The sequence below is a fragment of the Ostrinia nubilalis genome, chromosome 3, assembly GCF_963855985.1.
Source record: "Ostrinia nubilalis chromosome 3, ilOstNubi1.1, whole genome shotgun sequence".
Classification (NCBI taxonomy): Eukaryota; Metazoa; Arthropoda; class Insecta; order Lepidoptera; family Crambidae; genus Ostrinia; species Ostrinia nubilalis.
Genome location: NC_087090.1, coordinates 5,077,696 through 5,101,059, shown reverse-complemented (window position 1 = coordinate 5,101,059; position 23,364 = coordinate 5,077,696). Strand labels below are relative to the sequence as shown.

Below are 23,364 nucleotides of genomic sequence, written 5' to 3'. Positions count from 1 at the left end.
TCCCACCTTCAGTGGAAAGTACACTGAGTGGACCACTTTTAAAGATTTGTTTGAGTCCCTGGTCCATAGAAATGATAGTCTCGAAAATGTTCACAAGTTGCATTATCTTAAAGCCCACTTAACAGGAGAGGCAGAGCAGCTTTTGCGTCACATCCCTGTTACCGATGCAAACTATACTGAGTCTTGGTCTCTGTTGAATAAAAGGTTCAGCAATAAAAAGTACTTATCCCACTGTTTATTAAAGCGCTTGATTAGCCAGACAAATGTTAGTTTCGACTCATCTGAGCTAATTAAATCTTTACTAGATACAACTTGCGATTGCCTAAACGGGTTGAAGAATTTGGGTTTAGAAACAGATTCATGGGATGTTATCGTAATTTATTTGATTAGCGCAAAATTAGATCCAGAATCTCGCAAGTTGTGGGAGGCAGAAATAAGCACCACTGACGACCATCCTACAATGAGCCAATTTAAGAACTTTTTAGAACATAGGTTCCGGTCGCTAGAGTTTTTGCCTTCCCGATCAGTAAAGCCAAATAATGTAGTCCGCAATAACATTTCTGTCCATCACACTGCTGAAATTTCGTGTCCATTCTGTTCAGAGAGTCATAGGTTATACATTTGCAAGAATTTTGCAAAAGAACAGGTGGACGCACGACGTAGTTTTGTTCAGTCCAACGGATTATGCTATAATTGTATGTGTTCCGGTCACTCCGTATTTGCTTGCCGTCAAACTTCCAGGTGCCGAGTTTGTAAAAGGAAGCATCATTCTCTTTTGCATGTCAGTAGTCCCAAATCAACTGATCAAAATGTTGAGAGCTCATCAGTTGATAATAGTGAAGTCATTGTAGCCACTTCGTTGCCTAGTAACTCCAGTGTTCATAGTGAAGTCCTTCTGGCCACTGCACGTGTTAGGGTAGAATCGCAGTCCGGAAAAATGCGAACTTTTAGGTCTCTGTTGGACCAAGGTTCTCAGGCTTCATTTATCTCGGAGTCAGCAGCACGATCACTAGGTCTAAAACGAGTTTCATGTGATGTAAATGTGTCAGGTGTAGGTGATAGAGTTCAACCTGTAGTATCGAAATCATTGGTAAGCTTTAAGCTCCAATCGACTCTTGATCCCACTTTTGCCACTCCAGTTAAAGCTTACGTATTAAAGAAACTGACATCAGTCATCCCAAAGCGGAAGGTCAAGATTCAACTGAGTCAGAGCTTGATACAACTCAAATTAGCCGATCCCAAATTTCACACTCCTCATAAAATTGATTTGATTCTAGGAGCCGACATTTACAGCCAGATTTTAGTTGAAGGAATAATCAAGGGTTCTCCAGGCTCTCCTCTAGCGCAGAATACAAGGCTTGGATGGATCCTATCTGGCCAGGTTCACTCAGAACCTGTAGACGGTTCGCCGTTATGTCATAGTAGGAGAATCATCAGTTCGCACGCCCACAACTACAAGTGAGCCGTTGTTGAGGAATGGTCTCTCTTGGTTGACAAAAGAGCTATCGAATACAGTCCACTAGGTTGTAACCAAGATACCAATTTAGGAAAACATAAGCATCAATTGTGGTTTGCAGGGTTTAAGTAGTCTTCGGCGATGGCAACTCTCTCAGAAAATACTCAGCTCAGTTTCTACAGAGACATCACAGGTAGGTCTCCACAGGTACCCAAAATAGGTAACGTAGGGCTAGTGAAAGAGAATGATCTTCCCCGGCTCGTTAGCTTTATGACATCTTTGTTGACAACCATCCCTTCGCTGGACAAATATTACACGTGTTTCCGTAGGCTAATGTGTGCAAAAGCTCTAACAAAAAATGACCTGTTTCGAAATTGTGTCTTACCTGTGGCAGCCTAATTGAGTCTCGTTTATTATTGTAGGTTTTGAATATTAGGATTTGTTGAAGCCATAAGCAACTGTACTCGTACAAGTCTCACATAGCATAATTATTAGATGTGTTATGTTTTAAGTATTGAAGTGTCAACTATGTTTTGTTAGTGTCAACTCTTAAGTTATTTTAATTGTTTTGATAGTTTTATACAAGCGAATGTTATTTTAACGTACAGTCCAATCAGGTATCAAGTACACTACTTTATAACTTAACTAATAACTAAGTTATAGGTATTTTGTCGAAGTCTCATGTACGCGATACTGATGTTAATGATGAACACCGCACGGGGTTCATGGTGGGCGGTTATGTTTGAGATTGCGTCTGTCATAGTTTAGAAAATAGTTATGGAAAATGTCAAAAGTCATAGGTTCTGAAATTGCGTAGCTAGATGGCGATGTGCTTCGTTAAATCGCGATATCATTTGATTTTTTCCTGACTATTTAAGTTAAAACATTAAGGTTCAATATACTTCACTTTACTTGGATCAGTGTTTTATTTTACAACCACGGTCCGAGCTTTTTGGGACACTGTACATTAGGTGTCAGGCTTATTTATTCACAACCAATTCTAAATTACCAAAGTCAAATGGAATATTTGGATACACTCCTCTGGCCAGACCAGAGTTACGCTTCAACCACACCAACGCGTGCAGATCGCAATCCCGGTGCGATCATAGGCCAATGACAGGTCGCGCGGATTGTCATGGATCGCGCGAACTGTCATTGGCCTATGATCGCGCCGGCGATGGCGATCTGCATGCGTAGGGAGGCAACAAATATTATCTAGTAAACAGAGAATATATCGATCGGCATGCGAGCTCGTGCCACCTGGCAGCAAACAGAGGCGTCCTGTACCTCTAGTACGAAAAACTTTCGAGTTCGTTTCGTTGCGTATTCAAAGTGTCATCGAAAAATTTTGTATGAAAAATTAAACAGCGCCCCCTAGGGCGGCTATAATATAGGGGGCGCTGTTTAATTTTTCATACAAAATTTTTCGATGACACTTTGAATACGCAACGAAACGAACTCGAAAGTTTTTCCTACTAGAGGTACTGGTCGAGGCAGTCCTGTGCCCGCGGCTGCACCACCTTGTCCCAGGGACACGCCGAGCTTTGGATGCACACGCCTTGGGAGTTCTCGCAGTTCTTCAGTAGTTCTGAAAACAAAACCCATTCTATCCATTTTTATCGAGTAAAATAAAGAAGGTCCAGCTTTACCATGAGTTTACACCCAACGCACGAGTGCGTGAAAAAAATCTATAACGATTTTAGTTCTTGAAAATACACAAGCTGCTTAAATTTCCAATAGGTAAAGCCTTTCAGAAGCAGAATAAAGCTAGCTTTTATTTCAGTTGTTTGCAAAACCAATACTAAGAATAGGCGATTCAGATTCAGTTCTCTTAGACTCTTCAGTTGTCGACGTTAATAAAAGGATCCCGTACTGAGTACCTAATTGAAAGCAAATAAAAATCCTTTATAAGTATGAAAATTCAATAAAATGTCGAACATGAATCATATTTTTGTCCAATTTCTACGAATACGAGCACAAGGTATTTCAGCCGCGCTTAGCAGGAATCTGAACGGCCAATCTTCCTCTTTTTGAACGTTTTTTACTTGCCTTTGAATTAATACATGTTGGTTTATCGTCCAGGTTGTATGTAATTATAAGAGGAAATTAAACTGAAAGGATTCAGATAAATTAACAATTTACGGGTTATCATCAAAAGTTGTGAAATAATTTTTGAACTCAACCTAATATTTACCATTTGGGTATTTTACAGACTTTACAACAAGGATTGCTTGTCTACCAGTTACTAAAATAATGGTAACTTTTACGTTATAATACCTACCTCTTTTACGCAAACACTTCCAGTAATCTCTCTTTCTATATTGAACACAACATTTATGTTTTCTTATAGTACAGGGGTGGCCAACCGGTCGATCGCGATAGATCAGTCTATTAGTCCAGTCGACCGTGGCAAGGCAAAAAATACTACATGATTGTGTACTAAACTATGCTGTTTCATTTAAGATTTCAAGAAGTACCTATGTAAGTGGTAGATCGCCCAGGGTTTCGTTAGTAAACAGTTGATCTTATGTCTAATCAAGTTGGCCACCCCTGTATAGTATATTAACGTAACAAAGTTTACGTCGATGGTAATGAGTGTAATGTAGGTAACATCACATTAATTCATCTTACTTAGAGTTTCTATTCAAGGTCGCTCACCAAACACGTGTAGGTTGGATTTCGAATAGACAAAACAAAGCCGTAATAAAAATAAATGCAGTTGCCGCATGCATGAATAAAAAGCGTAGGGAATGCAGTATTGCAGCGCGCCGAAAATAAAAAACACGAAAAATTAACGGATATTTCCGTGCATTATGAATGCAGCCGGCCGGCACTAATTACCGACCCGTAATTAGCGAGTTGGACCAACATCTTTATTCTGGACAGGACACAGTGGTGAAGAAGCTGGAGTAGGCTTACTCCAAAAATAGGTGATACTCAACACAATACACCATCTTTTTCTTATTTCTCCATGAGAAAATGTTGATAAGGCCAAAGATTGTGACTATTCAGAATTCACAAATGAAACCTTTGATGATCACGCTCAAGGAAATTTAGATACTGAACCGCTAGAGTTTCAAACGTAAACTCTAAATATCAATACCATCGACTTTGCCCCGTGTAGGTTTCATCCTAAAGAAAGCAGAATTATTTTTACGTTTACTATCCTTCACGCTCAATGAAAGCAAGCCCACTATTTTATGGCCACTGTGACTTAAGACCTGCTGTCTGTAGAATTACCCCTCTTCCCTCAAGTATGAATTAAGCATCAGCTTCCTTTTTCATACATTGAGGGAGTCTGGCTTAAAATGGTGAAATATTACGAAACCAACCGCATTCAGTTCGAACAAAAGCGCATCTATTTAAACAATACACAAAACTTAAAAAGCTCTATATTGTATCAATTTAAACTCACTTTTATAATATGTACTTCTAATATTAAAGCAGCAAATGGGCAAGACACCAAAACAATACAGCAACGTTATAACCAACTGACTAATAATGCACCACTTCATTTTACCGACTGATTAAATTACTACTGGCTAATACTGAAACTGAATGGACTAAAAACAATTAAAAAGGCAATGACTTATCCGTGAATTAACCGATAAGAAACAATCTTTACGCACTTTACTCATATAGGTACATAGTACTACTATACTTACATAGATTATGTACGTACAACTACATTATGTAGGTAGTAGTAGGTTTCTTATTTCAGGAACGCATCTAAATAAAAAGGTTTTTCAAGAAAACAAAAAACTTGGATCATGAAGAGTCGATTTGCTAACATTATTCCAATGGAGCACCCATTTGCATAGATTAGATTAGCATACCAAGCAGCCTAATCTGAATCTAACTATTCTTAGGTATACCACTGTATCTTCAATCAATGTTAACGGCTACTAAAAACTCATTTATTTTTGCAAATAGCCTTTTAAAAAGCACTTTTACACGTCCCAGTATTAGATAACCCTACCACTGCTTCGGGGCAATAAACGGGGCTAGTGCTGAGAAGAAGCAGCGCAAGAAACGTCTACTAATTGAACCCGTTTGCAATTCCCGTTATTTTAACAAATTCTGAAATGTTGTATATTATATCTGAAACCCATAATTTCGGATTCACTGAGCAGAGAATTAAATAGAATAATATAGTCCTACTTTATCAGAGGAACGGTCGTGATTAATAAATACCTATTTAATTAATTTAAACTGTGTGCTGACTGTCGCACGTGACATCGGGATTTAAAAGCGATTATAAATCACATCCAACGATAATTAGAACTCGCTCCCGGAAAAACGAATCGCTTCCCAAAATATTCAATTAACGGGCTAACAAATGCATTGGGGCTTTATTTCATTGGATCTGTTAAATACAATTTGGGAATAGCGACATCGACATGCAATGGACGTAAGGGATCACACTGAAAATAACATAATACGCGATAATGTGCCCTAAATATAAAGAATATGTACTAAAGGTGAGAAATATAATTCCTTACACTTCACTACAGTTAAAAGGAAATCGATTGTGTGGCCACCTATTCTTGTTCTTTGACAAGATGTTCAATGTTGATTTAAGTGTGACATACTTACGAAGAAAAATACGGAACCATTAAGCATTAGTAAATTAAGTTTCCGATGTTGAATCTACATATTAAGAGTGAGAGGTAGAGAAAAATGTTTCCTGTATAAATATTCCATGCAATATTTTATAAGATTATATTATTTTTGTAGTAAGTAGGTATTCTCACTGCAACTTCAGAGTTGACCTCCATTTCACTTCGCGATTAACGAGAGGTTTTGTCGCCATGTCAGTTGGCCATATTTGTTTACGTTTCTGCTGAATTCTAAAGAATTCGACTTTAATTAGGTATTTGGTTGGTTTATTTTATAATAAAAATCAACTCAGATTCGCATTGATCCGTCCGTTGATTGACGTCATTATACTCGTACCTGTAATTCCATTAGCTCATAACTAAATGTTGGGCATCGCAACAGCGTATGACAGAATTTTCCTAAACGAAACCAGAATCTCGTTAATTCAACGCTTATACTTCACCATGTTTTCCCCCGCCAGAAAGTTGCTAGGCGTAAAGTTTCCGTATTAAATTGTGGTTAACACCGCGCTCCAAATCTAAGTTTAGGCAAGTTCATCGAGCTTTTGATACGCTTCGATGAGTAGTTTTATCATACTGAATACTAATGAATCGATAACGTAGTCCTCCAACCTTGTTGTATAAAACTCCGTATAATATGAAAGCCTCTAAGTTGAGTTTGATGTTGGTTTTAGAATATTTTATATAAATTTTGCGAATAAAGCTACCTACCTATCTAAAATGTTTTCGTTATAAAGCGTGGTTAGTGGTATCTCCCATGCTGTATGTATAATTATGTAGGTACTTTTAAATGAGGCCTATAAAAAATTAACATTAAGAAGTAGGCGAACATACCTTTATGCCATTAATTTATTAGGATTAAATAATTAATAGTTGCAGATCTTTATTTTAGTGTAATCTCAAAATTATCCAAGAGAAACTTACGAGTACTTATCTTGAAGTCCTAGCTAAAAACGAAAACAAAGATTTGATTTCGTATTTCACATTTGTTATGAATGTTCAAAACTATAGAGATGAGATACCTACACCCGAGTAATGTTGAATGTTACTTATAAATTAAAACTTAGCCCATTAGTAAAGTTAAACACGATAATACATAAGCAAGATCTACACAAATTACAAATGTTGCCTTCCAGAATAACAAACTACTGACTATTATTCATAATACAACATAATCTCTTGGAATATTCAAGCTAGCTTTGTAAAAGAGAACAGAATAAAAATGCCTCAATTTTTACTAAAATATAAAGTATCTTGGTGCTCGCAGTAATATTACTTATACTACGACTTCTACGAAAAGTTTTATATCTATAGGTAGGTACCTACCTAGCACTGAAATTCTATCAGCGTATCTCTTTAGTTGTATATAATACTCAGTCCAAGTATCATCATCATCAACATCATCTCAGCCAGAGGACGTCCACTGCTGAACATAGGCCTCCCCCAATGCTTTCCATGTTACCCGGTTGAGTCCAAGTATACCTGCATAATATTAGGTTTGATCTTAAAGTCATTTGATACGTTAAAACGCGTCTTGCACCGTTCAATAGGTCTCCCATTCACATATTCCATTTCGAAGCGACTTAAGCCTGAGGTACTTCTCGCTAAGAGGCGCCACCTAGTGGCAAGCGAAGCAGATGGAAAGCAGCGGAGCGTTTTTTAGATTTTCCAGCGCCAGGAAACGAAGGCTCACGAGATCGGCGAGCGACGTTAAATAGCAAAAAAAATATGACAAGTGCGAGTCGATTAAAATGTTTAATAGTACCTATTTGAAGTGAAACTTAGGCGCATCGAGGATTCGAGATGCGGGTTTAAAAAATTGAAGTAGATACTTCTCAAAAATAAAATACCTACCTACATACTACATGTGACTTCTATGATTTATGTTCATATAATGTTAACTATGCATGTGAAATGATGTTATTAAATTGTTGGTGAATCTCAATAAATACTTAATATGTTACAGGTATGTTTAGTGCGTATTGTACTACCTACTTTACGATTGATTTATATTTTAGGTATATTGCATGGTACCTCCTCGAAGAAGTCTTAGAAGGATATCCGTAAGAAAAATTGGTCAAAAGATTTAAGTTTTTGACTACGGAACCCCAAACTTCGTTTATCGCTCAGCTGGACTTGCTCAATGCAGGGCGAGCTATGTTCGTTAGACACCTAAATGTAGAGCTTTTATTCTGCATCGTGTGTTTGAACCTTAGATTTAGTCTTGATTTCTTGGTGAAGGAAATCTACGGACAATACCATTTAAAGTTTGAAAGAACATTTTAAGTAGTCAATCAAAAATGATTTTGAAAATCCACATAATCTATTAACATTGAGGTGCTATCGTCATTTAATTTGCTCATTAATGCTTTCTTTTAATGTTATCACATGCTTTAACACTTGTATGCCGACAAGGCTGTAACTGAAAGTACACCATACTCCTTACCTGGGTTTCACAAATAAATTATTTGTAACTATTTGTATTTGTATTGCCCTTACAAATTCTCTCTGACAGATTCTTATTTATTTATTTATTATTTTTACTAGTAGTTTCATAGCTCGCTAACATTTTAAACATTGTAAAATGCTTATGAAACACTGTAAGAAAAATAATTGTACGGACGAGAGCCCATCAAGCTGAACACAGTAGCGTCTTATCACGTTGTAAAACAGGCTATTTCGCAACAAAAATGTAAAGTGTGATATGCTGTCGCCTCTACCCAAAATCATAACATCTTTTCCTTCAGTCATTGAAATAATTATGGAGGAGAAAATTTTGCCGCGTCCATTGTCCTATATTAAAACAAGGTCAAAGAAAATCGTCGTCTCAAAAAGCAAATGTTATTAGAGACAAAAAGAATTCTTGAGACTCAAATTACTTAAAACTGTGACAGGAAAAAGAAACCGCATGAGAACAAAGGTCATGATTAAAAGAATAGACATTAATGTCAATAATTTAACTTTGACCGTGTTTACATTTTAAATAATTGTCGTAAGCCGTTTTTTTAAACCGTAGGAAGTTTATTTTGGACTTATAAAACTTCTTTGGACATCTCTACAACTTTGAAGAAGTAGGTATAAGTGAGGACATGGTGCTACAAGAGCCGTAGTATCGTAGTCGTCAGAATAATTTGTGTTATTGTATACAGCCAATTGTTAAAAGGATAAATGTGTATTACTCGTAGGTAGGTACCGTTTTATAACATTTTGACATTTGAAAGTAAAAAACGAATGAACACTGTTTGGTTCATCTCCGCCCAGCCAATGATTTTATTATATGATAGCGTGTTTTAAAATTCAGACGGTGTTTCAAAGTGAAAATAAAATCAAGCGTGAACGTGGCATTTAAATAGCCCGTAATTTTGGTAGGTCGCTCTTTGTTCTAACTTCGCCGAAATAATGCAAATCACCTTCTGGCTATCTCAAACCTGCTGCACATGTAAAGTTAAAAGCAAAATTTTGTTGGTCATTTAAAAATACCTACTTGAAGATAATGTTTAAAATTAATGTAGGATATAGCTAATCTATGTTTGACTTGCTTGGTTGACTGGCCGAGAATGCCCGACAACATTCGGTCAAATATCTATCTTATGCTGTAGGTATTGTCAAATAAAATGTTTAAATTCAATTTTTAAAATGGATTAACATCGACGCGTTTTAAAATTGTATTTAAGTACCTATGTCAAATATTATTCTTCTGTGTGGTTCTCCGCGTTAACCATTGTTAAAGACAACATAAAGACAGTCTGTCATTTGTGATTTGTTAATTGATACTAATCTTTTCAGGTAGTCTCAGCAGAGGCACATAAAGTGAGCCTCTAAGGACGGGGGCCACAGTGAGCGTGAAAAATTCACTTTGGTAGGTACGTAGCCATGTTTTATTTAAGGCTCAGCGCACTGCGGCCTTCTCAAATATTTAGCGGCGACCATTGAGACGGTTACCTTCGCAGACACATAGCGCTATTTTGTCTCAGACACACGCATCTATTTACTTTCCACCTATGAAATAAAAATAATACAAAGCCAGAGAAAAAACTCTCTAAAGAAGAGCAAGAAGAGAGGACACGAATGGAAGATTGTTTGGCTAACTAAAGAAAAGTCTTTTTCAATTATTGGCAGAGTAAACTCATCGTTCCGTGTATTTCTACAAAATAGGGCATCAAAATAACTTCAGCTTTTTCGGGCTGAAAGTACAAAGTAACAGACAGACTAAGTACTTAGTCACTCCCATAGTTATTAAAATTTTCTAGGGTTACTAAGAGTCGCACCTCAAACTAAATTTTATAGTCACTTTTACATTATAGGTAATATTCATATCAATAGGTGTGGATTTCATGACTAAACAAAGGATCCCTAGTTCCTATCAATATATTGGATAGATTCATTACTTTTTCAAAACACTTAATAGTTCCTCAAGTCCTTGATAGAAAACGTTACAAAACATCTTCCCCAAAAAGCATTTACGGTAAACGCGCGCTATCTGAAAGGTGGGTAATAAATATCGCACTTTACGAATCCGCTAAAGGGTGTAAACGAATGATAAAACGACAGTCTGCGGCTGCCATCTGACTTTTATGGCGCGTGTATAAAATGCCAATGACATATACAAATGGTAACACTGGCGCTGAGCGGTAAAAGCTCCATGGGAATATTTTGCAGGTAAAAAGTTGTGTACAGAAAACTATTGTAACACATTTACAAACAGAATGACAAGTCATGTTTTCCTATGTTGTGTATGTGATCAACATTTTCAAAAAATTGCTGGGGCATGGATCCAAGTTACCTTCCGAAGTTCGAAGATCCTAAGCGTGATGATCGGTACACTTAAAGGAAGATAATTTGGTGATCTCAACTAAACATACCACCACTGCATCAAGCTCAGCAAAAAATATTCAAATATGATACCATAGCTCGCATAATTTTAAAACTTTTTCTTATCATAGTCCATTCCCGTGACTAATTGGCGTAAGTTATGTGCATGGCTGGGTAGCCAGGCTAAGCTCCGTGCGGGTTACAAAAATATCTCGGGAGTGAGGCAAATCTACGCTCTAGCGTACTCCAAAACCAATCATGCGAGTTATTGGGCACCGACCTGTGCCATAACGCGGTATCGCCACACCGAATCAACAACGTGAGGTAGGATACTGCCTGCATTCTATTAAATAAGTTTGGTTCTCTTTACTCGAAATTGGTAGAGTACTTTACTTACCTACCTAAGTGTCTTTAGGTAGGTAAGTACATTAAGCTCGAAGTACCTACTTTACGTCTGTTAAATTAGGTAATTAAGTCTTAAATACTAACTAGGTATTTAGCTTCCAGGCAGCGCTCTGCGGTGTTGTAGCCTACCAATCGAATGGATGAGATCATCATGTTCTACCACCAGGCAACTCATTGTTGATCGTTCGTACCTAGTATAAGTAGTCTTTCTTTTCTTATAATATGTATAACATTTCTGTCCATACAATTAGCCCCTCTTACTTACCTATAAAGTTACTTTTGGCAGTTTAGTGCAATAAGTTTCCTACTTTCCCCACTTGGCAATGAGCCCAATCTTGCAAAAATGAAAATGTTAGGTACTTACATCAGCGTAATTTATTCCGCAACATTGAAAAATGTATGGAGTGAACTGTGGAGTGAACACACTGTAGGTAATCGCCGGGAAAAACAATCACATTCCACTCAATTTGAGAGCATGCAGAGTTAACGTACCTAAGTGTAGAGGTCCACTCATAAACGCTTTTTATGAGAAAACTCAATGCATTTCCTATATCAATATTGCATTCATAATGCTGTCAAACTTTATTTTAGCTCTTGATAAGCCAATAGTTTACTTAAAGTTACAAACAAACAACCCGAAGGCTAAGAAAGCTTCTACTAAGAGTTTAGCTTATCTCTACGTGTCTTATCTCTACTAGTTACACATTAGGTGATATAAGCTAATGCTCATCTAAATGAAGGTAATTTTATCCGGAATAGAGAAAAAAATTGCTAAGGTTGCTAATTATTACTTTTTACATTTCAAGTTTTTAAATTAAGACATTTTTCTATTACACGCTAGACTCTAGCGTTAGAGAGGGTTCTAGAGGGTGTTGGATAGATCCAACGAGCTTTTGAGTGTGAGCTTTAGGCCATTAAAATCTATCATTTGATCTTAAAAATCCGGCTTTAGGTAGGTAGGTATTCTAAGTTAGGTAGGTACGCAAAAAATGTGCCTGATCTACTAGGAGCTGAAGAAAGTTTACCGAGTCACTTGACGATACCTACACGTGGAAAAGTGACAGTTTCGTACCATGCGAGCGGGTTGATTAAATAACGCGTTGCAGCGCTGGCCGGCTGATGACCGGCGAGCGAGGGTTATTGCATTTAGCGCGCCCGCCCGGCTAATTCGTCCACCCTGCGCCACGAAGATACGGTCGCTTGCCGTCATTTGTTGCTCATGGCTCGATGTTCGTAACGACGTTACAAAGGTCTGACGGGCTTTTTGCAACGTGCGCGAAATAACGGATCATTTCCGTTCTCCTACAACCTGCTGGTTTTAGTGTCACGCGACTGTCAGTGCGGATCGCTCCGCACAGCCGATCTGTATGAACTGCTAGAGAGCGAGCGGTTCCTCCGGACCGCATTACTCTAAAACTCTCCCTAGAAGTTCATACAGATTGGCCGCGCGGAGCGGTTAATTTATAAGGGATAGTAAATAAAACATAAGTGGATTACTTGTTATTTATTTTATATCTATTTTGTAATAAAATAATTCAGTTTATATTGAAAATAATATACACGCTCTCCAGGATGGATGGACCTGGCCATCCAGGTTTAGGATAGAGCTTTATTTACCAGAAAATAATTAGTTAGCAAGTATGACGATTTGTCAATACAGCATTTATTGTTAAAGAAATTAATCCAGACTTGGGAAAAATATACACCCAGCAAAAAAAAACAGAAAACTTGACTTAATTGAAATAAACAACAACAATTATTTCTAACATTCATCACTCGATTTTTTATTCGAATCAGGATATTCAATTCATAATAAAAAAATGTTTGTGGCTAAATGATGCTTTCTCGCTTAATATGAATCAAGGAGTTAACTGCTCGATTTGACTATGCTTTTGCTAAAAATCCAAATCGAATAAAAAATCCACAACTATTTCCCAATACAATAAGGTTAATATTACACTATTTACAGTAAAACTTAGGCGCGTATTAATGAAACGACTCGAACAGTTCAAAACTCTATTAAATCTAATCTAAATGTATTATAAACTAACTAAACAATCGAATCGAGTTTTGACTTTGAGTTGATCATTTTGTGATAAGGGCCTTATACACTCGTCAAACCATAACATCACTGAGGGTATGTGACTGAGGAAATACAAATATACCTAATTCTATATTGTCGGTAAATGAAATATTAAAATTATGTTTCAGAAAAGGCACAGGTCTGGCAGCATTTATGTTTATAAAAGTAAGTAAGGCGCTAAAAGCTTACAAGCTTTTGAGCAAGTCAAGTATTAAACCAATAGTCAGGAAAATATTTACTAAATAATGGTTTAATTAATTTACATAGGTACCTCTTAATATCTGACTTCATAATAAAATTCATATTACAACTTAGCCTTCTTTACCTCTTGTCCATTTGTGCAAAAACAAATATACAATGGACTTATACTTAATCATAAGTCAGTTTTCACAATTCCAAACTATTAACTCTTCAAAAAATTAATAAACATGAGATTTCAAACTCAAATTATATTTTTGTCTGTTATAAATACTAAGTATACATACTATAATTATATTATATTATAATATAAATACTATAATAATACAGGACAGACAGACAATTTCTTATGAAAATAATTAATATTTTGGAATTGAGCTGTGTGTTGTACTTCATTATACCAAGAGATGAAGATCTCTATGAGCCCGATTTCTTCTTAGCTAATTCTTCTAATGCTGTTGCAATCCTGAAACATTGTAAAATTAGTGGTTACTATAAGTTATATAGACAAGACAAGACACAAGCATAGCAAAGACTTTAATATCAAAGTTGTAATAGGTACCACTGTAACAAAATGTAGTTACATGTTTGATGTGTTGTTATTTTTACTGTCTTAATGATATTATGAACAGACCATTGCTTACTTTAACAATAACAAATTAACATCAAGTCTGTCAAACTTCATACAAAAACACCAATTATTTATAGTTACAGTTGAAATTAAGGTGGTGCAACTGAGAACTTATATCAATCTAAAATAATCATAATGATATAGGTATTATGTGAGAATGATGTAAGTTCTTAGTTTCTTTCTTTTCTCTTCCTAGATAATTTTAGATATTCATAGCTTAGATTATGACTGTGTACTGTAGAACTCACCTTGATAGAACTTCAATTTTCTGCACTTTATAATCTCTGTCCAGCTCTAATTTATCTCTTTCAATTCTTATTAGTTCTTCATCGAATGATGCTGTAACATTTAAAAACAATCAATTAAATAAGCTTGAATTTTGCATAGAAAATTTGTATCAGGAACAGGCTAATAGTTCTAACACAACTGAAGAATGATTTTAGTCTGTATTTTTGCTTTAAGTGCCAGGAAAATACTTTTAAAATACTAAATTTTACTAGGAAAAGGGATGTAACATTACCAAATTTTTTCTTGGGTGGTCCATAATGATTCATTGAAATGTCACTCTCTAGAGACATGTCTGTGCTGGGTCCAACACTAGTGTCACAAGACTGATGTTGTTTCAATGCCCGTTTCTTGTTATTTGATTTTAAGTCACGCCAAGTCTGAAAAAAGTATTAATAACATTTTTAATCATTCACAACCAATTATTTAGTACCAGCTACCACAAATGTTTTTGAGTAGTATAAAGCTACCCAGACTAATAAAATTGGTATTATCACATCAAGAACCTAAACTAAAATTGAAAATTTCACCCAATGTTAAAATAGCTCAGATGGGGCAGCAGCCACCTGGCAAGCAAAAGGTCGTGGGTTCGAAATTTTTAAAAAGCTTATAAACTATATCTAAAACTTAACACTTACTTGTTTCCATTTCTCTACAGATTTCACAGCTCCTCCCATGGAATTAAGTGTATTCGTAAGTTCCTTCCATTGAGCTTCTAAATCTTCTTTTTCGAGTCCAGAATTAATCAGACCTTTGGCAAAGTCCGAGTGCTCCTGCATAAAGTCAACCAAAGCGGCTACCTGTGCTGCGGTTGCATGCTTCTTAGAATTGTCCATTTCAAAATTGAAAATAATACGCACTATGTGCTAAGAACAATATTCTGGACAAAAGTACAACTCTTGTAATCCTTGCTGATCAATTTGGACTCCAAACTACTGGATAATCACAAGTTATTTAACTTTACTGGGTATGTCAAATATGTTGTTGATTGCTTCACAACAGTCTTTTAAAGATATTCTTTTCATTTTTATTACATTTATGGGACCAGAACATAGAACAATACTTTATTTAGCAAATAAAGCTGTGATAAAGCCTAAAATGTTTACAACCAATTTATTACACACACAAGCACAGCTAATAATGTGACAGCTGACAGCTACTGTCAATCCAATGACACAGATTATACAGATCAATCACAGAGAATAGTCACCATAGATAGAGCATCCTAATAATTTTACAACCGTAGCAGCACCGTTTGGCGTCCCGCCCAGTGCCCCGATTGTGATATAGCCTGACCAGGAACATAAAAACCCTGGCATAGAGGCGCGTCAATTGCATTTGATAGTGCAACACTGAGTACAGTCGTACATGTGTTAAATTAATAGGCTAAATTTATGTATCAGGATTCAGGATTACGGGCTAATTTGATATTTTCATATATTAACGAAAAAATATTATTAAAGGTAACCTGGTTTAAATAAATTAAATGAAACCATCAATCGAGCTAGTAGGATTTATTTTATTATTCATCAATAATCAAATTCAGAACTTGAATATTCAACTGCAATGTCTGCTCATGAACGCTTCAAACTCGGTACTTCTTTCCCAATTCCATAAAATTCAAAACTTAGAAAGTGACAAAAATCTTTAAAATAGGTAGTTGAAACAGACTACAGTTACCTAATTTTCATAGTGGACTGTACTATACGATAAACATGTCAGTCAATTTGACAACCTTTGTCGGAAACATTATTCAATGAAAATATTGTCCGAACCCTTAGTATTTCTCTTCGACAAATACATTAACACATTGTGAACCACTTTTCTTTCACGACTATAAAGATATTTTAGCAATTTAATTCACAAAATCAATTGCACACATTTAAAATAAAGTTTGTTTACACTTTGACAACAATAGACTGACATGCAAGGTGACATGTCATTGAAGTTTCCAGTTACTGTTGCCATTAAAAGAAATTAGTACCATTAGTTTTCCGCAACATGGCGAGGGTTTTTATGTTCCTGGTCAGGCTATAAAAATGTTTATCTTCAACGCGCTCGGACGACGAACGAACATCAGCTGTTTTGACAAATCCGCATCGCGATGTCGTTTTGACAGCTAGTTGAAACGAAGCATAGACGTAAACAGACTGTGCCTTCAGTAAATTCTTTAAAACAAAGTAAACGTCATTATGTGCCTTAAGAAATAATCGAGTGAGATCACTTATCGTTTCCTTCCATCCACCCTGTATAGTTGAACGATGGTGGCGCCCTCCTGTCAACGAGTTTGGTGGGACAGTTCAGTGTAGGTCATCTATATCACAAATTCACAACTCATTGGTCAGTTACCACAAACAGATTAAAAAACAACAAAGCATGTCAATTCATTGTCAAAATGTCAATGTCACTCGTCTGCCAAGTGTCAATTCAATGATATTCACAGATAATGATAATATTTTGTATTTTGTAAACAAAAGGCAAATTACGATTTTAAAAGAACTATTGTAAAACTAAAACAAACGTTAAATATGTGTATTATATTAAATACGTATTAAATAAGGTGCCTCAAAATTATAATTTGAAGCTATTTCTTTACAGCACCTTTTGAGGTTATATTGATAAAACTGAAAAGAAAATGATATTTTCATGGGTACGTTCCTTTTTCTTTGAAAATAGTATACAATAAACATTATTGTATTTCACAACATATTTTGCAGGGTGCTAATTCACACGGTCAACTTGGCCTTAGTACTGTAAACGAACAAGTAGAAAAGGCTCACCAGGTTCTAATAGATTCTGCTTTAAACGCAGTAGAAGTTAAACAAGTAGCTTGTGGCGGTGGACATACGCTCCTGTTGGATATCGAAGGTAAACTGTTTTCTTGTGGTTGGAATCATAAACTACAATTGGGAACAGATAAGGAATGCAGTTCCTTTGAAAGAGTATGGAACTTGGGAGGTATAGTTTTTACCAATATAGCATGCGGCTGGGACTTCAGCTGTGGAGTGACAGATGACAACTTCCTTTTTGTATGGGGTTCAAATAGTAATGGCGAACTGGGACTGCCAAAAGACCATTTCCCAGAAGTAGTCAAACCATTCAGACTGCAGGTCAATGCATGTGAAGTATCAATGGGTTTACGACATACAGCCATAATAAACTCAAAGGGTGAAGTTTGGATTACTGGGTGTGGAAGGCATGGACAGCTTGGACTAGGAGATGAGTTGAAGTCATCTGACAGATTCCAACAAGTACCAAAACTTGGCATAATATCTCACATAGCATGTGGTCAGAACCATACAACTGCATGGTGTTCAGATGAAAAAGCACTGTATGTATGGGGGGACAATAGACATGGACAACTTCTACTGGACAAAGAAAAATATAAAAAAGTTTTCACTGCACAAAAAATTGACATTGGTGTAAAGCAAGGTGTGAAAAAGCTGCTTAGTGGCTGGACTAACAGCTTGTTGTGGCTTGAGAATGGCACTCTTATAACATGGGGACGAAACAATTATGGACAACTTGGTACTGATGAAAATATCTGTGGTAAATTAGTACATGTAAAAATACCAGGTAAGTCTTAGTCTAATCTTACCATAGCCTCTACTATTTTATTATTGTAACCCTTTATAATAATACTAATATAACTTATTTTACAGATGGTAAAGAAATTAAAGATATTGCATTGGGTTCAGAACACACTATTTGCTTGATGACTGACAACAGCCTTTGGGCTTGGGGTTGGAATGAGCATGCCAATACAGCTACTAAATTGGCAGAACCATTTATTTCAAACCCAACTCTGGTTGATTTAGACATAGATCCAAGTTTGTGCATTACCCAAATTTATGCTGGTAGTGCTCATAACTTCATTGTGACCAAACAAAGCGAAACTTCAAAAAAAGAAAGTGAAAAAACTGAAAATAAAGCTTCATAATCAAATACTCAAACTAATCTAGTCAGTTCAGTGATTTTAAAATGGTCAGATGACCTTAACCAATTTTATAAGGTGCTTTATATTGTATTATTATAATTAAAATGATTTTAATCTGAATAAAAATTGTTACACGTTACTTTGGATTTAATTCATTAAAATACCTTATCCTTAATTTTCAATAAAACATCACTGTTTTTATCACATACAAAATATTTTAATTCTAATTGTATTAAGCTTTTATTAACTACTATTACATACATCCCATGCTGTAATAATGGGGTCGAACAGGACAGTTATTGGCATCTGCTGCTGTATTAAGTAGTCCTATGTATAACTGCACGACTTAAAAATACTTATTTTCAATTTGTAATGCTGTTTAACATTGAACTGTATATGAAAAATACTTTCTAAACTGAAGTGAATACTTATATTAGTGCCACATTTTAAAACAACACACTTAACTTGATCTTGATCTTCAAGGCATGGATATGTCTAACTAAAAATTAAACTTAATAGGTACTTCAATCAATAATCAAACAGAGTACTATTTTAGAAATGGACCTCAAAATGACACTGAAAAATCCTTATGGATTAAATTCGGTCTAAAAATATACTGTGATGAAAACATATTAATGCATTTTGGAAAAGGCATTGACAAATCTGAAATATTAAGTAATTGAAACGATATGTCAAAATAAATAGTTTAAAAATGTTGTATGTATTACAGTATATGCTTGAGGTACATTCAATTTTATCACTACAGACAAACATTCTTAACACAGATAAAAATATGATGAGATTATTTAACCTTGCTGACAATGTGCTGCTAAAATGTGGTCTCAAAATTAGAACTTAATTTATAGAAGTTTTCTGTTTACTTTTCCATTACAAGCAGTGTGTAATAATGTAAGATATAAGCATAATATGGGGCCTTTATATTGATAAATAAGTATTATAATACTTAAGGTATGTACCTACTATACAAAAGTTGAAAACAAGTGTTGACAGTTTTGACTGAGCAATAAATATAAAGAAAACAATTATGAAATCAAATCAAATGTAAATCAACTCTGAAACTTATGATTTTAACCCATTATGTTGAAGCTTAACAACAAAGTATTCAATTTATTTCATTTAATAGGAAATCAACTCATTTAAAACAACGTTAAAATCTATGTTTTTGTAAATAATAATATGAATGGTGCTAAAATTAAAAACAAGTTTAGCTGTTTGATGTTTTACTGAGCTATCTCTTTCTCTCCCCTTTTTGTGTTTTGCGTTTTTCCTTTTTCTCTTCTTTCATTTGTTTTTGCTTCTCCCTGAAATAAATTTAACATTTTATAAAATAAATAATTAAATATTTTTTTACTTCTGAAATTAAAGATGTTGAAATCAAATGAAAGACTTTTGTTTAAATTAACCTGAAGTTTATTGTAACAAGAGAGTGGCGGAGGACAGAAGGCAATGGAAGGAGTTGGAGGAGGCCTTTGCCAGTAGGCACACCGAAAGTTTAGACATTTTGTGAAAGTTTTTTTAAGTGAAGTACCTATTTGTTTATATCGGTGCTAATCCTAAATTCAGAAAGTGTTAAATGTAAAATGTACATATTTTCGGAAATAAAAGGCTTGTTATTATTATTGTAACAAGCCAACTTATTGCAGTAGTAGAATAATACATACCTATCTTCTTTATCTTTCTCCTTTTTCTTTTGAGCTTCTAAGCGCGCCTGCTCTCGCCGCTCGCGGGCAGCCGCTGCAACGTCCGCTGCATTTGTATTTTTTACTAAATCCCCACTTTCGGGTTCTTCAACATTTTCCTCATCATGCTAAAAAAACATAAGAAAACAAAATTAAATATACAAATCATACTTGTATAGATTATTATTGTTATAAATGTAATTGGTATAGGTTATAATGTATGTTTGGAAGTAAACTATGCATTGCAAAAATAGTAACCTCATTATCAGACAGCTGGCTATATTGCGATAATATTGCATCACGTATTTTCTTTTCCTCATCAGTATATTCACGTCTTGCAGTAGCCGCAGGTGCTTGGGATTCCATCAACTTGGCTAGCTGCGCGTCGACATCTTTAGTCGGCTTAGGAGCTTCTCCCTTTGGTTTGCTTGCCTCCCATTTATCTAATATTTCAGTTACGTGTGTACTCGTATCATTATCCTGCAAAATTATCCTTTAATAACTGATAAAAAATCACAAATAAAAAGTGCAGATGAAAAATTTGCACACTTACCACAATCTCAGCCAGTAAGCCTTCCAAGGCATCTTTTTTTTCATCGGCAGTTTCGTCACTTTCCAAAATGCCTGTTATGTATGATCCGAAAACATTTTCATCAGTTTTTAATGATTTTAATTTATCAATAAGCCACGGCTCAAAATCGCTCATTGCAGCCGCCATTTTTTTTTTTTTTTTTTGAACAGATTTAACGGCTTCGGATAGTGTCCTTACGGCCAATTCTTTAGTGAGTTATTTCTTTCTTTGTATATTTTCATTCATGAGTACTTTCTGAGTGTTTTCAATGGATTTCTGTTCTGTATCTTAGTTGAAATGTCTTCATAAATTTATATGTGTATTTACAATGTACTGGTAAATATGTGGGTACGTCTTTTCATTCGCTAGTATGGATGGCAAGAGGCGGGGAATATTTTCATCTTCTTGATAGATCTTCAGTAAGCCATCCACTAGCAGAAGCCTTTCCAAATTAAAGGCTGGGCACTGAAGATGATGGTCTAAGTCTGCCGCATCTGCCTGGCAAAATTCACATTTATCTGTAGTGACCATTTTAATCCGTTTAAGGTGGGTTGGAAATTTTGCGTGTCCAAGTCGTAAGCGATTCATTGTAGTGATGAAACTTCTTGAGGTAGAACTTTGCGACTTGCAGTACCATGGTTTTCTTGGAAGTTTCTGTTGTATTTGTCCATACCATTTTCCTTTGGTTAATTTAGTGATATTCCACTCTTCATGCCAATTATCGAACATACGGGTTTTCAAGATGGAGTCATAGTCTGAGATGGGTACAGGGGGCGCTGGATACCGTGAATCGCCACTATATGGACTTTCTATCTTCATCAATCTGTCCACTATTTCATTGCCAGTAATCCCAGAATGCGAGGGGACCCACATAAACTCTATTTGCTTGCAATCATTATTCAATAATATTTCTCTTATTTTCGTTATGTAGATGTTGGTCTTGTAATGAATATGAGTGTTTTGAAGACAAGTGAGGACACTCAAGGAGTCGGTAACAATCAAGAAAGTATTCTCATCTCTTATTCCTCCAATATATTGCAATGCAGTATATATTGCATAGGCTTCCGCTGTGAAAATTGATGCGTTCTTATCAAGTGTAAAACATCTCCCAAACTTAACTCTTGAATCATAATACGCTGCTTTAGTGTTTTCCTCAGTTTTAGAACCGTCTGTGTATATCTTCCGATGCCGAACCTTTTCGCTATTTACAAATTGGACAAACTCATAGTTGTTATTAACTTTCTTCAAGCAAACCATTGGTATCTTAGTCTGAATTTCTAATGTACTTAGATCCCAATTTACCCTATGGTCTATGCATTTACAAATTTCTTTTAGTTCATTTAAATGCTCACATTGCAAAAGACAATTGTTGTAATACAAATTAAAGTACATTTTATTACTTAAAATCTTAACATAAAACTTTTCTGTTAAATATCTAAGTCTAACTAAGATTGGTGGAATCCCGGACTCTATTTCTAAGGAATTTATTGGAGTTGAACAAAAAGCTCCAGTTATAATTCTTAATCCCTTGTTTTGAATGACTTCTAGCTTACGATACAAAAAATTACTTAGATATCTCCCATAAACAATAAGTCCATAGTCATAATGAGATCTAACTATAGCCTTAAAGACCATATTTAAAATTTTTGGGTCCATTCCCCACGTAACACTTGCTAAGTGTCTCATGATATTTACAGTTTTTTGCATTTTATCTACAATTTTAAGCACATGAGAATGAAAAATTAATTGAGAGTCAAAAATAATACCTAAAAATCTCTTTTCTTCCACTAATTGAATATTTACAGAATTATATACAATATTTACATGATCACGAGACTGAGAATCATTTTTCTTAGTGAAAATCATGCCCGAGCTTTTAGTGGGATTTACATCTAGTTTCAACTTAACATTATAATACAAATATAATTGACGTAAAGCTTCATTAATAGTAAATTCGGCAAGTGATACATTTCTATTAGTAGTGTACAACACAATATCATCTGCATATTGCAAAACCGATAATCTAGGAACTGAAATAAACCTATGTATTTGAGATGTGTACAGCAAGTAAATCAAGGGAGATAAGGTGGCCCCCTGAGGAACCCCTTTATAAACTAATTTTGGACCATGAAGGACATTGTTGAACTTTAAATAAACGGTACGCGAATAAAAAAAATCAAAAATCCATTTGCACACTTTACCTGGGATATTGAAGCTATGTAGAATCTCAACAAGGGTTAAAAGATTGACGTTATCAAACGCTCCACTCACATCTAAGAAGGTACATAATAAATAGCTGTGATCACAAAAAGATTCTTGAATATCACCTGTGAACTTTACAAGACTATCTAATGTAGAACGGCCTTTACGAAACCCAAATTGATCGTGAGGGATAATTAATCTAGATTCCACAAAAAGTTCTAATCTAGTCTTTAACATATTTTCAAAAATTTTCCCTACACAAGAAGATAAAGAAATAGGTCTGTAAGAATCAGCATATTTAGGATCCTTATCCGGTTTGAGAATAGGAACTACAGCGATAGTTTTCCATGACTTTGGTATTAAGCCAGCGGACCACAAATTGTTGAAAATATTAAGCAAAATTAATTTAGCTGAAGGGTCTAAGCGTTTAATCAAAATATACGGAATATCATCAAGTCCTGGAGA

The 23,364-nt window shown here is 35.3% G+C and overlaps 3 protein-coding genes across 3 annotated transcripts; 1 reads left to right on the top strand and 2 right to left on the bottom strand.

Moving 5' to 3' along the window:
• Positions 1 to 12,781: 12,781 nt before the first annotated feature.
• On the bottom strand, positions 12,782 to 15,638 carry LOC135088246 (uncharacterized). The gene is made up of 4 exons (XM_063983127.1): positions 15,128 to 15,638; positions 14,725 to 14,869; positions 14,453 to 14,543; positions 12,782 to 14,039 (listed from the first exon to the last, which is right to left on the bottom strand). The coding sequence occupies exons 1-4, from the start codon at positions 15,323 to 15,325 to the stop codon at positions 13,991 to 13,993; spliced, it is 483 nt and encodes a 160-aa protein (XP_063839197.1). The 5' UTR covers positions 15,326 to 15,638; the 3' UTR covers positions 12,782 to 13,990.
• Positions 15,639 to 16,903: 1,265 nt separating this feature from the next.
• On the top strand, positions 16,904 to 18,565 carry LOC135087678 (uncharacterized). The gene is made up of 3 exons (XM_063982425.1): positions 16,904 to 17,139; positions 17,207 to 18,065; positions 18,152 to 18,565. The coding sequence occupies exons 1-3, from the start codon at positions 17,125 to 17,127 to the stop codon at positions 18,427 to 18,429; spliced, it is 1,152 nt and encodes a 383-aa protein (XP_063838495.1). The 5' UTR covers positions 16,904 to 17,124; the 3' UTR covers positions 18,430 to 18,565.
• Positions 18,566 to 18,621: 56 nt separating this feature from the next.
• On the bottom strand, positions 18,622 to 20,848 carry LOC135087681 (coiled-coil domain-containing protein 43). Its single transcript, XM_063982426.1, has 4 exons — positions 20,680 to 20,848; positions 20,385 to 20,606; positions 20,109 to 20,254; positions 18,622 to 19,748 (listed from the first exon to the last, which is right to left on the bottom strand). The coding sequence occupies exons 1-4, from the start codon at positions 20,842 to 20,844 to the stop codon at positions 19,676 to 19,678; spliced, it is 606 nt and encodes a 201-aa protein (XP_063838496.1). The 5' UTR covers positions 20,845 to 20,848; the 3' UTR covers positions 18,622 to 19,675.
• Between the last annotated feature and the right edge of the window lie 2,516 nt (positions 20,849 to 23,364).

Excerpts from the sequence above, each read along its gene's own strand:
- LOC135088246 (XM_063983127.1), bottom strand. The coding sequence starts at position 15,325 with ATGGACAATTCTAAGAAGCATGCAACCGCAGCACAGGTAGCCGCTTTG. Across the intron at positions 14,870-15,127 it reads CTGTAGAGAAATGGAAACAA|ACTTGGCGTGACTTAAAATC; the intron begins GTAAGTGTTAAG and ends TACTTTTTTCAG. Across the intron at positions 14,544-14,724 it reads ACCACCCAAGAAAAAATTTG|CATCATTCGATGAAGAACTA; the intron begins GTAATGTTACAT and ends TAAATGTTACAG.
- LOC135087678 (XM_063982425.1), top strand. Across the intron at positions 18,066-18,151 it reads AGTACATGTAAAAATACCAG|ATGGTAAAGAAATTAAAGAT; the intron begins GTAAGTCTTAGT and ends CTTATTTTACAG.
- LOC135087681 (XM_063982426.1), bottom strand. The coding sequence starts at position 20,844 with ATGGCGGCTGCAATGAGCGATTTTGAGCCGTGGCTTATTGATAAATTA. Across the intron at positions 20,255-20,384 it reads GCCAGCTGTCTGATAATGAG|CATGATGAGGAAAATGTTGA; the intron begins GTTACTATTTTT and ends ATGTTTTTTTAG. Across the intron at positions 19,749-20,108 it reads GAGAAAGATAAAGAAGATAG|GGAGAAGCAAAAACAAATGA; the intron begins GTATGTATTATT and ends AATTTATTTCAG.